We start from the raw sequence: 16,897 nt of genomic DNA, 5'->3' as shown, positions 1-16,897 counted from the left end.
ACCCCGAAGGTTTCTTCAAGGTCTTTGAGCTCGTCGACATCCAAGGCGATGGACCAGCAACGTCTCGCAAGCACAAGTGGGTGGAGGTGACGAGCTTGGACGACCATGCCTTGTTCTTGGGGCGAACCTTCTCTAAGGCGGTGCGCGTGCCGGATGGCAAGGTTGGCCATCTGGAGAGAAACCACATCTATTACTCTCGTTGCTTGAGTAAAAATGATGTCGTCCCCCATGGTGCTATACTATTCTTTACACTCCCAACCGACTTTGGCGACAGGAAGTATTACAGGGTAGACGACTGGAAGAACAAGGAGTACACCAGCGATGATGTGAAGAGGATCAAATCGACAGGGTACTTCGTCGATAGCAATCATTACGATAGCATGTGGATTCTTCCTCCAGATATGTAGCTATGCTAGACGCAATGGAACCCGTTGATTAAGCTACCTTCAAGAGATGACATTAGTTACTCCCTTCCATCCAAAATGCAAGTCGACATGCGCACATTGTCTTCGAACAGGTTTGAGAAAAATGTATTCGAAAATAATTATGTTTCATGATAGTTCGATAGAAATTAATATATGGAGCAGATAAATGCTCCTAGATGAGAGTGGAGTCACTACCGTATTGATGTTTTGGTTCTTAGCTTGGCACGCTGTGCCTATCTAGCACCTGCATGTACCATGATCCATGAGTCTACGAGGTTATGAGTTCATGACAAAAATCGTTTGATGACAAAAGAATATTTTTTGAATGTCTTGTACGCACTTCTCTTTACTTTTGCTAGTTGGCTTCTACTAGCTGCCAACTATTGGATGAAGATCAACTATATACGTTTCTAGAGTGGTAACTGTAAAGGATATCTTGGAACAGAATGAACAGTTTCAGAGCATTGCGTACAGTATTGCAGAGAATTGTGCAATTGGCAGCAGAAGTGACAGCCTTTTATGCCAAAGTGTGTTTTCTGAGAGCATCTCCAATAGAAGATGTATATTTAGAGATACAAAAGTAGGTGTTGTATAATTTACATCACAAAAAAGTTTGCTTTTTACATCATCAAAAAAGTCTGAACTCCAACAGATGATGTATATTTGGTGATGTAAAACTAGTGCTCCAATAGATGATATATTTGAAGATGTAAAACTAGTTCTTCGGCGGCATGACGGCGGCGTGGCTGCCGCCGAGAATTGAGTCGAGACGGGCGCCGGCAGCCGAGCATGGATACATGCGCTGGCGGGGGAGCTCAAATTGGCTAACCGAGCTTCAAATCGAAACGAGGAGCGGGGCGGGGCAGGGCGGCGGCAGAGCTCGAAACACGCTGGCGGCCAAGCTTCAAATGCGCCGGGGCGGGCCGACGGAGCTCGAATCGGGTGGAGGCCGAGCTTCAACTGAGGCGGGGCGGGGCGACGACATGGGGGTGATGGGGCGGTAGAAAAGCGGGGCAGATGCGGTGGAACCTCATCCTTCCACTGGTGCCGGATGTGAGCACAACGAGAGCTGGATGTGGAGCCCGCCGAGCTCCATCTCCTCGGCAGTGAACTCGAACGGGCACTTCTTGAGGATCCTCGGCGGCGCCGCTGGGAGAACGAGCGCGGGAGCGGCAGCGACGACTGAGGGGTAGGATGGGTCTAGCATGAACGGCGGCGGAAAAAGCATCATCAATTGGAAACTTTCTTGGTGGCGGTTGGGTTGTCGTGCGGGGCTGGCCGTTTTGCATCTGGGTTTACATCGCCGGCGGTTGGTAATGTAAATTTGCATCGCGAAGTGTTGTTGTATTTTACATCACTTAGAGCAGGTGATGTAAAAAATTATACATCTACATCAATCGTTCAAACAAACAACGTTTTTAAGTTCTGATGCTGTAAAATATAGTTATTTATGCATTTAGATCATCTATTAGATCGAGATGCTCTGGACTTTTGGAGCAGATGTACATTGTTGATCTCGCTGCTAGGGATTTGATCACACGTTGGACCTGGTCTTCAGTTTGGGATAAGGTGATATTTCCTTTGAGACTCGTACGTACTATACCAGGTGTCATGCGCTCGCGCTGGTCTCCTGTTTGCCTACGTATGACCCGGTCGTACCACATTTTTGTTTCCAGAGATTATTGGTGATCTCTAATTGATTCGTACGTACGCGCCCGCAGTAACTACGCAACAAACAAGAAAACCTAGTACGCACGTACGCACATACTCTTTGGCATTACTTGTAGCACGTTAAGGCGTTTTCCTCTCCTCCCTGGCGGGTGAAACCCTAGCCGCCGCCAGGGGAGGCCGATCTTCCAAGGCCGCTCTCCGGTGGCTCCCCTCTGCCGGCGACCTCAGTCGTCGGTGGTGAGGGGGGGTCGCCGGATCCACGCGTGTGGATCGTTTTTACTCTCTCATAGTTTATGTTTTTAGGTTGTTCATCGTCTTTGCTTCGGCGGCGACGATGATAATGCTGAACAAAGATTCTTCGGATCCTTTTCTGACGAGGCCATCGGTCCTATGATTGGGGATGGATTTGGAAACCAGTCTGTTCAAGCAAGGATGGCATGGCGGCGGCGGCATCCTCGTGGTGGACCCGTGTCCTCGGGCTCCGTCGTTGCGACGACGTTTGCTCCAGCGTCGGCGTGGAGCTTGGGAGGTAGTCCAGGAGCGGATGCAGATTGTGGTCTGCATCGACGACATCTGGAAGACGGAACATGTGCTGGGTTCGTGGTTCGTGGATGACAGGTATGGTTTCCTCCTTCGGCGTCTTAGTCGTGGTGGGGTGTCAGATCTGGAGTTCGATGGCGTGTCCGGGGTGTTGCCCCGGTCTGATCCGTTCAACGGCAATTGCTTCACTTTTGGTGAGCCACCTTGGAGGTCCGCAAAGCTGCATATCAGCGATGGAGCCGCGTCGAGCTCGGGTGAGGAGGTGATCCGTCATTCTTTTTTTCGATGGCTGCTATGGTGGTGCCGGAGGCAGTTGACGGGCGTTAGTGTCAAGCTCACAGATATTCTGCTATCTTTTCAGTTTTGTCATGTCGGTTATTACGTGACTTGTACTTTGTTCTTTATGATATGAATGAGACACGTATTACCATGAAAAAAAAAGATTGTTGACGCAGATGGCCGCCGCAGGCGACGAGCCGGAAGCGAGGCGCGGGCGTAGAGGCGACGGCCATGCGGCGGAGCTGGTCGTCCGCGTTCCCGGACGACCTCCTAGCCGTCGTCTACGGCATGATCGCCTCCCCGCGCGGCCGCGCGCGCTTCGCCGCCGTTTGCCGGTCGTGTCGGGCCGTTGCGCGAGCACCGCCGCGCTGCCGTGGCTGCTCCTGGAGACCTGCGGCTGCAGCAGGACGAAGCACCTGCACTGCCCCGAGGATGGCGCCATCTTGCGGATGCAGCTCCCGATCCCGAGCAGCAAGCGGCTCATCGGCTGCCACGACGGCGGTTGGGTCATCTCAACCGCGCCGCTCAGAATCGTCAACCTCTTCTCCCGCGCCGAGGTGGCACTCTCTGAGATGCCATGGATGGTACTCCGCGAGAGCACCAAGCCGCCCACCTCAGGTGACTGTATCCTCGCGACCATGACCGAGTCCGGTGCCATCGCGCTCTGCAGGGTTGATTGTCCGGACAGCGCGTGGACGATACAAAGATGTAGGTCAAGCAGGACATTTCAGGATATCACGTTTTGCAATGACGAGTTGTATGGCGTCACAGAGTATCGCCGGGAAGTCATCAAGTTCGAGATAGGCCTGATGAATGAGGATGGAGCTCCCGTGGTCACTGCCGAGATCCAGCTCAGCTGCTCCTTCTGGATGGATTTCGTCGGGGCCAAGACCAGTTACATCTTTGATTTACGTGGCAAGCTTGCAATGGCGGCGAGAACCCTGTGGTCACGAAACAACGAACCTTTCTTCAAGGTGTTTGAGCTCGTCGACAACCATGACGATGGACTAGCAGTATCTTACAAGCACAAGTGGACAGAGGTCACAAGCTTAGGCGACCATGCCTTGTTCTTGGGGCGAACCTTCTCTAAGGCGGTGCTTGTGCCGGCAAACAAGTGTGGCCATGTGGAGAGAAACCACATCTATTACACTTTTCGCTTGAATCAAAATGACATTGTCCCCACTGGCGCGTCTTTCCTAACCTTCTCGAAAGGCTGCGGCGACTATGGAAACAAGGACTATACCAGCGATGATGTGAAGATTACCAAATCGACAGGATACTTCGTGAAGGCCAATCTGCCTTACGATAGCATGTGGATTCTCCCGCCGGATATGTAGCTAGTCTAAACTCTAGAGAATCAACACATTACGATATCTTAGAGACATACCATATACTCCCTCCGTTCGGAATTAGTTGTCTCGAAAATGGATGTATCTAGAACTAAAATACGTCTAGATACATCCATTTCTGCGACAAGTAATTCCGAACGGAGGGAGTACTTCCTCTGATATGAAATGCCAGTCTTTTGGGACGTGCACATTGTCTTCCACATGGTAATTTGACCGTTACATGATGTGCAACCATTGTTACCTCCCATTAATATAATTGTATGTTATAAAAGGTATGTTTTCATGATATTTGGATAGAAAGTAGTGATGACGAAACATATATATGGAACAGAAAAATTGATGAGTCGAGTGACTTCAATATTGAGGCTTTAGGTCTTCGATTTGGCACATGTTTTTTAAGGAAAATATGAATGAACAGTCACATATGTTCATACACAGTACTTTTGTACTGCTGGTTGTTTTTTGTACTGTTGGATGTGGAGAATATAGAAACAAAAAAACAACTACACTTTTCTAAGGTGGTATGAATATTAGGATCAATTTCAGAGCATTGTGAGCAGTACTGTGGAGAATTGTGCTTTTCGCAGCAGAAGTGGGCCTTTCAGGCGAGAAAGTGTTTTCTGAACATGGGACTTGATGTACCCTGCCACGGAAATTTTGTTGAAGAACATAGTTACAAGTTCCGAGTTACTAAACTACTGCATAAGGATCATCTGGTAGTGCAAGCAGATTTTTAACTGATGGAGTGTTTTTCATGTTCTTTACTCTATTTCTTTGGTGGGTTGGAATTTTTTGGTCCAAGAAGCATGTTTCTAGACTAGGGCAAAATTACATTACTTACCATGAGAGCTCAAAAGATAGCAACTGAAATACAGAGAATTAAGGTGGATTGGGTGCGTATCTCCAACACGATAGAGAATACAGAGGAAATCTATGGATGGTGGTGCAAATCTCCAACACGATGGAGGTTAAACCTCTCGTAGTGGGTAGCAAAAGTGTATGATATTGTCTCCGTGCATACTACATACATACTAGCTCCTTTCCGGTTTAGTTTATGTGTATCCCTGGATCAACAATTTGACAAATGTAATAGGAGTTGTGTATCACAACAAATATGCCATTAGATCAAACATTGTACTTTCTAATGATATAACTTTTGTGATATAAAATAGGTTATCATAGTTATCTTCAATGACCTCATTTATTATTTTGCATGGCTCATGTTAGCTCCCTCATTTAACATGAAACGGTATCATGTTATGGTACTAATATCCTTGTTTTTCTAGCTATGCTATGACCACACTGCAATATGCGTGGTTGACATTGCATGAGATTGCATGATATTATGCTATTATACCCCACTATGGGAGGTCTCGTAGAGTGCACACCGTGTGGTGCGAATCTCCTAGCCTTTCAAATCCATTGTCATGTATTGCACAAAAACTTGCTAAATTTGAAGTAGCCAATTCTTAGGAATTTCAAATTCCAACATGAGTTTGGATCTCAATCTTATTATTTCTAAGTGTTTAGCCCACTTTTTGCAAAAGGCCCATAGATCTATTAATCCTGTTCAAAAAATAGATCTATTAATCAGCACAAAACATTATAAAGCACCCCTCAAGAAAATAAGAAATTACAACGTAGTCCATTGGGAACTAGCCATCGTCGTGCTGATGGCTCGTCTTCGCGGGCCCTCCCAAACCGAAGTCAGGTTCATTTTGTAGTTCGCGCAGACGGGAAATCATCGAAGCACATCCTGTTGTACCATCGCCTTGGTGGAAAGAACGCCCCTTCAAACCCGGAACAACCATACCTGGAGCACCGAAGCTCCACTAATCCGTGGATCCGAGAGCACACACTGTCTTGAAGCTCCCTGACTCTGCCACACGTGACCTTGTTGCCGACATGGGGGTGGAACTCCAGCAACTTTATTCCTCTGCAACGCCGCCTCCACCACCAGAACAATGCCGCATGGAGCTCCTACCCTAGTATCTACACACTAGAACCATAGATCCATGGCTCCCCTCCTCTCCCGTCGCCGGAGCAGTGGACAAAGAGGGAGGGAGCCCGCGGCCTGGCACTGGCGGATGCAGGGAACGTCGGTCAACTCCTTCCGCCTCTCCGAAACCTTAACTCGGGGAGGGGAAACCGGATCTTTAATCATGTTCAAGTGTGCTTCAACCTGGTTTCACAAATTATTTTCAATATTGAGTTTGTTTTGAAGATAGCATCTAAAGAGTGGCAAACGTTGAAACAAATTATTTATTCCAACACACATGGAAGGGATGTAATTTGGTTTACACGGGACAATAAACGGAAAATACTGACAATTCAGATGGATGGGGATGCAAATCTTCAACATGAGGGAGAATACTGAATATAGGTGGATGACGGTGTGAATATTCAACAAGATCAGGGGTGGAAGTCAGCCCCCACTACTTGTTATGACTCTGCAAGATTCGACAATGGATTTGTCTTCCTTAGTCTTTTTGAACTTTTCCAATCCTGGTATTTCCCCCAGTCTTCCTGAGTAATATGATCCCTTTTTTTTTGCGGGTCGAGTAATATGATCCCTGACGCTGAGGGTCAATCATTTCCCTTCAACCCTTTGCCCTATCAAATGAAAAAGAACTACCAATGCAAAGAAATGTAATGAAATGAAAAATTGCTACTTACTATTTATTAAATTACACTGAAAAGAAAGTCTGTAAACCCGCAAAAAAGTCTGTAAAAGAGGGCAGATGGATGTAGGCTAAGTGTCCATTCTTATGTACTGCGCATATATGTTGGGTGTTTCAGCATACAAGTAAAATCTTGTTAATTTTTAAATAACCAATTCCAGCATGATTTTGTTTGAATCTCTTTTTTTGCCAGTGAGAGTTTGTTTGAATCTCGTGAAATAATTAACGTTAATCTTATTATTTCAGCAGAATATCAAAGAGCTAGCCACTTTTGTAAAATCCATATTTTTATTTCCAAGAAATTTGACAAGTAATGGGATATAATTTCTACTCCCTCCGTTCCTAAATATAAATCTTTTTAGATATTTGAATAAAGACTACATACATATGTATATAGACATATTTTAAAGTGTAGATTCACTCATTTTGCTTCGTATGTATTCCGTGTGGGAATCTCTACAAAGAGGCGTCATGCACCTAAGTAGCACAAATTATGGACGTATATTATTTTCCAAAAAATACTATCTTTACCTAATAATAAAGAGAATTGGGTTTCTGCCCGTACGTCATAAAAAACTACCCTCAAAGTTGGCAATAATTACCCACCAATGCCACCCGTAAGTGGCAAAAATGATTCATTTTTAATTTCAAATATCGCTCCTGGGTTCTGTTATTAATAACTGATACTGTATAAGAACGACGCTTTTTCTCTTTCTTTTTACCTATCTTAAGCGCGGTAATGGGCCAGCCCATGTGCGGGTCGTGGCGCCCCCTGTTCTGTACTTCTTTTTTTATTTCTATTTGATTTTTTTCTCTAAAGTTAATTTCGGATTCGTGGCGCCCCCTATTTTTTATTTATTTTTACTTTTTTATTTCTGTTTTGGTTTTTTATCTCAAAATTAATTTCGGATTTCCAACATATCAAACAGTTGCGAGTTTTGAAAAAAAAGTAGGAAAATGGTAAACTGTTTGTGAATTCAAAAAATATTCGAAAAATCATAAAATGTTCATGACTTAAAATATTGCTCACATATTATAAACAAATCATGATTTCAAATGAATTTTCATGAAATAAAAAATGTTCATGATTTTTTAAAATGATCCAATATTCAAAGCATATTCAGGAATTTAAGAAACATGTCCATCAGCTTTTAGAAAATGTTCACAAAAATTAAAACACATCTGTAAATAATGAACAAAACTAATTGTAGCTTTCATAAAGGTTTTATTAGGAGATCTATAGAGCTTGTTTTATGATTTTATTTAGTCCTTCACGTCGGGTAAAAAAGGGTTTCCGTGTTTTGTACAACGCTGAACCCAACAAAATTGACATAACTTTCTAAGGGTTAGTTTTTGTAAGCTATATTAAAATGGCTAAATGTCTATTTTGCTTTCATACACAGTTATGCTTATTCTCGTATCACAATAGTGGTGATGGTAAACATCGCTACGCTAAGTCGAGGCGAGACATTTCATTTATCATATAGCTCAGGCAGGGTCCGTCAATGCAGTTTGCTCAGCCACAAAATATTTTGTTGTGACGCCTTAAACAAACAAGTCTTGATGAGCATCACATTGTTCGTTTTTGAAATTACATTTTAAAAGTGTCTTATCTCATCATGACATCATTTGTATATACTTTGTGAATTTGATTCATACTCTTTTATATCTACCACACATGTATAACTTGATAGTTTTTTTCCCGTTGCAACGCACGAGCATTTCCAAAAATGTTTGTTAAATAAAAAAAAGTTCGTCAATTTCAATAACTATTCCACTCAATTTCTAAAAAAAGTTCATCGATTATAGAATGTTTGCCAGTTCAGGAAAGTTGCTTAAAAATGTTCACAATTTTTTAAAAATGTTTGTAAATAGCAAAAAAAATTCACAAATTAAAAAAATGTTCTTGATTGTAGAAAATGTTCAGAAATTTGTAATAGTATGTTGTTTGCGATTTCAAATATGTGCATGAGTTTAACAAATTGTTTATAATTTCAAAATGTTCATGATTTCGCAAAATTGAGAGAGATATTGTATCTCGGTGATGTAGCGAAATGTGATCATGATCATTGGAAATTATGATTTTTTTTCTTCCGTTGCAACGCACAGGCCCTTTTGCTAGTATATATAAATGCTTGATGTCATTTGTGGAATACTCGCTATAATTTCGGGAGGGCTGTTTTTTTTTTTTTTTTACATCGGCGTTGATAATTAAGCGTGCATGCACCGATTTCCCAACAAACAAAGCAAACCTAATTTTCCTTTCTCTTCACGATAGATTGTCAACTAAAGACGCCGACGCAGATGGCCGCCGCCGACGGCGACGAACGGAGAAGGAAGCGCGCGCGTAGAGGGAAGACGATCATGCCACGGCGCTGGTCGTCCGCGTTCCCAGACGACCTCCTCGCCGTCGTGTACGGCATGGTCGCCTCCCCGCGCGGCCGCGCGCGCTTCGCCGCCGTCTGCCGGTCGTGGCGGGCCGCGCGCGCTTCGCCGCCGCCCGCCGCCGCGCTGCCGTGGCTGCTCCTCGAACCCTACGACTGCAGCAGGACGAAGCACCTACACATCCCCGAGGACGGCGCCATCGTGCGGCTCCGGCTTCCCAAGAGGTGCAGCAGGCAGCTAGTCGGCTGCCATGACGGTGGCTGGGTCATATCAACCGCGCCGCTCAGAATCGTCAACCTCTTCTCCGGCGCAAAGGTGGCGCTCCCCAAGGAGTGGTGGGTGGTCTTCTCTGAGAGCAAAATTGTGTTATCCAAGTCGCCCGTGTCGGACGACTGTATCCTCGCCGCCATGACCGAGGACCATGGCATCGTGCTCTGCAGGGTTAACTGTCCCAATAGCGTGTGGACGCGGCAAAGATATGAAACCCGCATGACAATGGACGACATCACGTTTTGCAATGGGGAGCTGTATGGCGTCACAAAGTACGAAGGGGAAGCCATCAAGTTCGAGATAGGCGTGAACGAGGATGGAGCGCCCATGGTCACCGCCGAGATCCGGCTTAGCTGCTCCTTCCTGATGGATTACATCGGGGCGACAACCAGTTACATCTTTGTTTTACGCGGCAAGCTTGCAATGGCGATGAGAACCTTGTGGTCACGAGACCACGAACCTTTCTTCAAGGTGTTTGAGCTCATCGACATCCATGGCGATGGACTAGCAGTGTCTTACAAGCACAAGTGGATAGAGGTTACAAGCTTGGATGACCATGCCTTGTTCTTGGGGCGAACCTTCTCTAAGGCGGTGCGATTGCCGGCTGACAAAGGTGGCCATGTGGAGAGAAACCACATCTATTACTCGTGTTGCTTGAATCAAAATGATATTGTCGCCGGTGATGCGTTAAGAACCTTCTCGAAAGACTTCAGCAACCAGACATATTATAGGGGAGGCGACGAAAAGGAGGACAAAGCCAGCGATGACGTGAAGAGGATCAAATCGACAGGATACTTCGTGAAGAGCAGTCCTTATGGTAACATGTGGATTCTCCCTCCAGATATGTAGCTATAGTCTAAACTCTAGAGAATCTCCCCCAAAGTTGGGAGGCGAAGAGGATGAGATGAGAGGAGAAGAGTGTGAGAAGAGAGAAGAAGAGGTGATGAGAGGAGAGGATATATCATTTTAATTTGCATGTAGATATGTCAATTGATATGTAGTAGAGTTTAGCAGTATTGATAATAAAAGAACGGTACAAAGAAAAGAATGGAAGGAAATTTTAAAATAAGAAGAAGTTGGTCGTAAACAAATGTTATCTTTTGTTAAACTGTGGATATGTGTGGAAATATTAGCTAATTATAGTTAATTGTTACTCCCTCCGCAAAGAAATATAAGAGTGTTTATCTAAACACTCTTATATTTCTTTATAAGATCATCCACCCCTGAGCGTTTAGATCATCTTTTTGGCTCCGTCAAGTCCTTATTTATATGAACAGCTCTCCGGAAAAGAAGTAACATTACACTTACCAGTAATAGTTCAATCAAGGGAACAAAAAAGCTTGTGTTGATTTCAGTCAAGGCCTCGCAGCCCGTCCGTCGAAAGAAATATGGTTGCAGGTGGTGGCACTCACAAGACACCTGCTGATGGTGCTGCTTCCCCTGCTCCCTCGCCCAGGAGGTCAGGACCGCTGACGCCTACGACATTGTGCACCCCCGCGGCGGAGATGACGACGACGACGACCGAGAAGAACATCCCAGAAGCAGCTCCCGGGTCCAGATGCAACAACCACTGAGGTTTGGAGTTGCAGGTGTTTTTGCTTCAGATGGTTGGGGGAGCAACACAAACTTGCGGTGCCTGTTGGGATACATAAACGGCAAGTAAGATGTATGGCTAGATCACTAGGCTTAACTTTACACCTGAAAGTCCACCCCCTTTTTTTTTGCATTGTTGCCTTTGTTAGCAGAGCATCAGAGAAGGGCATTTTTGTTGTGCAAAAATCAGTGGAGAGTTTGTTAGCAGCAGAACAAAAGAAAAAAGAAAAAAAAAAAAAAGAGGAAATGCGCCCACCGTGGGGCTCGAACCCACGACCACAAGGTTAAGAGCCTTGCGCTCTACCAACTGAGCTAGACGGGCTTGCTGACTGCTTGCTTCCAAGGCCATATACAATCTCTTCCGTCCACGTGCACAGAGAACAGTTCACCTGCAGTTTTTCTCTCTCAAAAAAAGAGAAGAGATCAGCTGCAGAAAATGAAGGGGAAAAAATATTTTGATGGATCAGCACACTGCTTCAAAGCAATGAAAGCCATGATGGCATCTTCAGAAAGCTCTGTGACCGAATTAATTCAAAGAAGAGGGAGAAGTGCGATGCCCCTTGGCTCCAGCGCCAGTAGGACCATGGAATCTACTAGAGGAACAACCCCTGACCCATAGAGAAAAATTATGCCCCCAGCTGGTTATCCCCGACAAATAAAAGCTCAAAGCATTTTACAAATGATGATCGGATTTTCTACTAGCTTGTTCCTGCTGCGCCTCAAATGCACGCCTTCTCTTCATAGTTACTTGGGGCTGCCGCAGGGATCCCTGGAATTTCTCGCTGATCAAGTTCCTGACTGTGATCTCTTGCAGTAAGAAGGTAGCATTAAGCTGCTAATGATGCTTCTGAACAGCAAGCAACTGATGACGTGGAAAGAAAGGCTCAGAAAATGGACAGATTACTATGATGGTTAAGAGTCTAACTTCACTTGCTGATTGCCTTTTCTAATCTCCAGGATAGGGAAGTGCACAGGATCATATTTGAGACACCATTTCATTTCATCAACTGGACTATCTGATAATTCAGAATTCCACAACTGGTGATACTAAACATGTACCTCTGGGATTTCTACTAGAAATGCAACTTCTATTTGTGTCATTTTAGCTTTATTGCATACCACATCTCTAGCTTCCTGTGACCTGGAGCGAAAGCACCAACGCCAACAAAAATTCAGTATCATCTTGGTTTGCAAATTGAAATGTACAGAATCAGATCTTGTTTAGATCATACCATCATTATACTGAATTTGTTTGATTTGGAAGAATAGCACCTTTACATGCCTTGGGATTTTCATTTTGAATTCATGACACCATCACTTTGGATAACCCTTTGTGAGGGCAAAACTTGCAGGAACGTAGAAACTTGGCACCTCAAAGGGCATTCTGTTGAAGTTATAAATGCTCCACTATTCAAGGCATGCAACTGAATGACTGATACAAGACAAAACTGAGAGGTCATGTACCGGACTGTAGTATTGCTGTCACCAAAAATCTCCACAGCTGCATTGCCCATTCTTGAAATGATGAAACCTATTGGCATCTCTGACGATTATATCCCTTCTCCTGACTAAGCTCATGTACTTGATAACAGTATGGCAATCTCCACACACACGGAGATTCTTCGTAACAAAAATGGTCTTATCTTCACTAAGTGTGAGGACACCAAAAGCTATTGCTAGCTTTTCGCTGTGATAAAGAAGCGCCTTCTCCTTTTCCTCTTCCTCAAGATCTTGCAGAACAAAACTTGTATCAGCATGGTAACCCAATTTATTAATATCTACCAGGATATTATCCAGCTCTTGATATATCTCAGGTGACCGTGGATGAGATCTGTCCCCGCCAATAAATGCATGTAGAGAGCCATTAATCTCGATCCAACTGCAGCCAGGGCTCTTGTTGAACCCCTTCTCCTTCTGTATTATTCGAACTTCTGCTGCCTCGTCAAATCTCCCAGCGGCGCTGAATATGTTGGACAACAGAACAAAGTTGCCAGTCCCCTCAGGTCCTAGTTTCTGGATCATCCTAGCCACTTGCTTTCCTAAATCGATGTTCTTATGAACCCGGCAAGCTGCAAGCAAGGCTCCCCATACACGAACATCTGCTTTCATCGGCATGCTCTGGATAAACTGATAGGCTTCATCAAGGAAACCCCCCCTCGCCAAAAGATCAACCATGCTGATATAGTGCTCCATCCTTGGAGTTATACCATACTTCTGTGCCATCATGTGAAACCAGCGTTTCCCTTCAGTCACGAGCCCAGAATGGCTGCACGCTGAAATTAGGCAGATGAATGTGACGCCATCAGGTTCACAGGCGTGATTCTTCATGTCCAAGAATAGCGCAGTGGCTTCTTTCCCGAGCCCATGGATTCCGTATCCCGCAATCATAGTATTCCATGACACAATATCCCGAGCTGGCATGACATCAAAGATCTGTCTGGAGAGATCAATCCTTCCACACTTTGCATACATATCCATCAAGGCATTGCAGATAGAGGTTTCTGGTGCCATTCCACGAACTATGACGGAACCATGGCTGCATTTGCCATGCTGCAAAGCTGCCAGGTGTGCACATGCTGGGATGAGTGACACCATTGTGGCAACATCCGGCTGTACGTTGCAGGCCTGCATCTTCCTGAAGACGAGAAACGCTGCATCCGCCATGCCATTCTGCACATACCCTGATACGAGCGCACTGTAAGAGACCGTGTCCTTGGCCGCCGTCTCATCAAAAAGGGCAGTAGCTTCGTCGATCAACCCAGCCTTGGCATACATCGAGAGGAGCGAGTTCCCGGCGGTCACGTCAGAGTGGAGGCCGGATTTCGCAAGCAAAACATGAAGCTGTTTACCGATGCGGAGATCAGCCAGGCTGGCGCAAGCTCTGAGAGCGCTGGCGACAGAGGTTGGGGAAAGGAAGCCCAGTCCTTGTGCCAGCATGTCCTTGAACAGACCGAAGGCCTCCGTCATCCTGCCGCACACCACAAAGCCTCCGATGATGGCGCTCCAAGTAACATCGTTCCTGATGGGCATGGCCTCGAAGACCCTGCGTGCGTAGAGGAATTCCCCGCACTTTGCGTACATGTCCAGCAGCGCAGTGCCAACAAGCACCCCGTCCTTGTCATGGAGAGAGGCACGGATGCTGTAGGCATGCACCGACTTTCCTTGACATAGCGCGCTCTGCTGGGCGAGCAGTGGGAGGAGGGCGACGAGGGTGGAGGCGTTGGGCCTGAGGCTGGCGCAGCCCTCCTGCATGCGGAGGAGGCACTCGAGCGCGTGGTGGTACATGCCGTGGAGCGCGTAGCCGGCGAGCATGGCGTTCCACGCGACGGCGTCCCTGGCGGGCATGGCGTGGAAGACAGCGGCGGCGGGGCCGAAGCGGGCGCACTTCATGTAGAGGTCGATGAGGGCGGTGCACACGAAGAGGTCGGCGTGGAGGCCCGCGCGGGCGGCGTGGCGGTGGATGGCGCGGCCCGCGCTGAGGTCCCGGAGGGCGGAGCAGGCCTTGAGGACGAAGGGGAAGGTGTACTTGTCGGGCGGGCAGCGGCCGCCGCGGAGCATGGAGGCGTAGAGGGCGAGCGCGCCGGCGGCGTGGGCGGGGCCGCGCCAGGAGTAGGCCCGGATGAGGGAGTTGTATGCGCGGGCGCCCGGGTCGGGCATTCGGTCGAACAGATGGCGGGCGCGCGTGAGGTCGCCCCGGGCGATGTGGGCATCGAGCTGCTGCTGCTGCTGCTGCTGCTGCTGCTGCTGCTGGAGGTGGCATGCGTCGGAAGGTGGTGCGGCGGTGGAGAGGGCGCGGTCGGCTGCCGGAGGACGAGGCGGGCAGTGTGGTGGTGCGCCGGCGGCCGGTTTGAGCTTGGTGGCGGGAAGTCGCGGCCGCATCGCATGGTTTCTTACTTTCTTTGGAACTCCGCGAGACCAGAGCGAAGAGAGAAGACTTTGCTTCGTTAGTTTTTTTTACGCAAACTTTCTTTCGTCTAGTGGCCAAGAAAGGGCCCAGGCTTTGTCTGCTTGGCCCACTTAGGTTAGTATGGGCCCAAGTCCTCGTTTAACCAAATTTTTTTCTCTAAGAATGTGGGGGGTTTTAAACTACATTGATAAAGTCACCACGGATGCATTTATTTATACAAGAAAAAAATGGTTTCAGTGCTGTTTCCCCTTTCAGTTTTGGAAAGGTTTCGGAAGATTCTGCTGGTTTTTCTAGCTGTTTTTTTTTCGGTTTTTTATTATTCTATTTTTTTCGTTTTTTATATCTTTAATTCATGAAAATTTTCTGATTTCAGGAACATACTTTTTTAATATTTAATAAATTTGTGAATATTTAAAAAAATGTTTTCAACATTCTTAAATTCATAGGAATTTTAAAAACTAAGGAGCATTTTTTAAAGTCGTTAACATTTTTTAAACTTGTTAATACTTTGAAATCCCGCACACGTAATAGAATGTATTTTGATATAAAACCGTGCAAAATAAAACCAATCCCTGCAAAGCACAACTTTTACGAATCAACGTCAAAAGTGATTTCAATAGTTTGATGTGTAACCAATGGCTAGGATTTAGCAAGTTTCTGCACGTCAAAAGTGATTTCAAAAATGTTTGTCGAGTTCTCTTAATGTAGTACTCCCTATGTATTAGTGATCTAAATGCTCTTATATTTTTTTACATTTTTTTACAGAGGGAGTACTCGGCAAACATGTCCCCGTCGCGACGACCGTCAACCCCGAACGGCCGTGCCACGCGGTTCCTAATTGTCGCGTCCATGTCATGGGATATCGGTAGAAGGCGTATTCCAGTATTCGTCGAGTCTTTGTTTTGACAAGTATTTTGTCAATAGCTCTCGGCGAACTAAACACTATACCGAGTACGCTCTTTTCCGAGTTTTGTACTCGGCAAGTCGGCATATGGTTAGCACATTGTCAGTAATCAGGCGACCAACACTGATAATATCATCCAAGAACTCTTGGAGACGGTTAGCAATGGTCTTGGAGGCGATCTTATACAAAACCGGACAGAGAGAGATAGGATGATATTGAGTGATACTTTGTGGGAATCGTACCTTGGGGATCAATGTGATAGAAGTGTCGTTTATCCCCGATGGTAATTCTGCCCCATTCAGAAAGTCAAGCACCGCTCGGACAATGTCGTCTTTGAGCCAATTCCAATGGCGCTAAAAAAACCCAGCCGTGAAACCATCCACCCCCGGGGCCTTCGAAGGAGCCATCTGGAAGTGTGCATGCGATGAGAAGAAGGAAGAAAGGGGGGAATGCTGTATGTGCTATGAAGCTGGACATGATGAAAGCATACTACCGTGTAGAATGGCACTACCTGCAAGCGATCATGTTGAAGCTTGGTTTCTGTATGGAGTTTGTTCGCCTAGTCATGAAGTGCGTTACTTCAGTCAGATTCTCAATACGGGTGAATGGTGAACTTCTTCCTTTTTCACTCCCTCTAGGGGGCTAAGACAAGGGTGCCCAGCGTCTCCGTACTTATTCCTGCTATGTGCGGAAGGATTAACTTCACTTCTGAACTGTTTTGGTGGTTTGAGAGTAGACAAAGGCATTCGAGTCAGCTACCGATCTCCGTGGATCAATCATCTTCTATTCGCGGATGACAGTCTAATATGTATGCAGGCAAAGGTGGACAGTGCCCAAAGGCTCAATGAAATACTGAGAATTTATGAGAGGGGCTCAGGGCAGGCTGTCAACAA

At 46.1% G+C, this 16,897-nt stretch overlaps 1 protein-coding gene and 1 non-coding gene across 2 annotated transcripts; both read right to left on the bottom strand.

The window, feature by feature from the left end:
* Positions 1–11,442: 11,442 nt before the first annotated feature.
* TRNAK-CUU lies at positions 11,443–11,515 on the bottom strand. The gene has a single exon. It is a non-coding gene; the product is annotated as a tRNA-Lys (tRNA).
* A 202-nt stretch (positions 11,516–11,717) lies between these two features.
* LOC119312711 (pentatricopeptide repeat-containing protein At3g16610-like) lies at positions 11,718–15,099 on the bottom strand. Its single transcript, XM_037588464.1, has 2 exons — positions 12,426–15,099; positions 11,718–12,334 (listed from the first exon to the last, which is right to left on the bottom strand). Exon 1 carries the CDS (start codon positions 15,070–15,072, stop codon positions 12,676–12,678), a length of 2,397 nt encoding a protein of 798 aa, XP_037444361.1. The 5' UTR covers positions 15,073–15,099; the 3' UTR covers positions 11,718–12,334; positions 12,426–12,675.
* Positions 15,100–16,897: the final 1,798 nt, after the last annotated feature.

This window comes from Triticum dicoccoides, chromosome 5B (assembly GCF_002162155.2).
Source record: "Triticum dicoccoides isolate Atlit2015 ecotype Zavitan chromosome 5B, WEW_v2.0, whole genome shotgun sequence".
Taxonomy (NCBI): domain Eukaryota; kingdom Viridiplantae; phylum Streptophyta; class Magnoliopsida; order Poales; family Poaceae; genus Triticum; species Triticum dicoccoides.
Note: the sequence above shows the minus strand (reverse complement) of the source record. Positions and strands in the feature narration are given on the sequence as shown.

What these genes read in the sequence shown, in the direction of transcription:
- LOC119312711 (XM_037588464.1), bottom strand. Translation starts at nt 15,072, where the DNA reads ATGCGGCCGCGACTTCCCGCCACCAAGCTCAAACCGGCCGCCGGCGCA.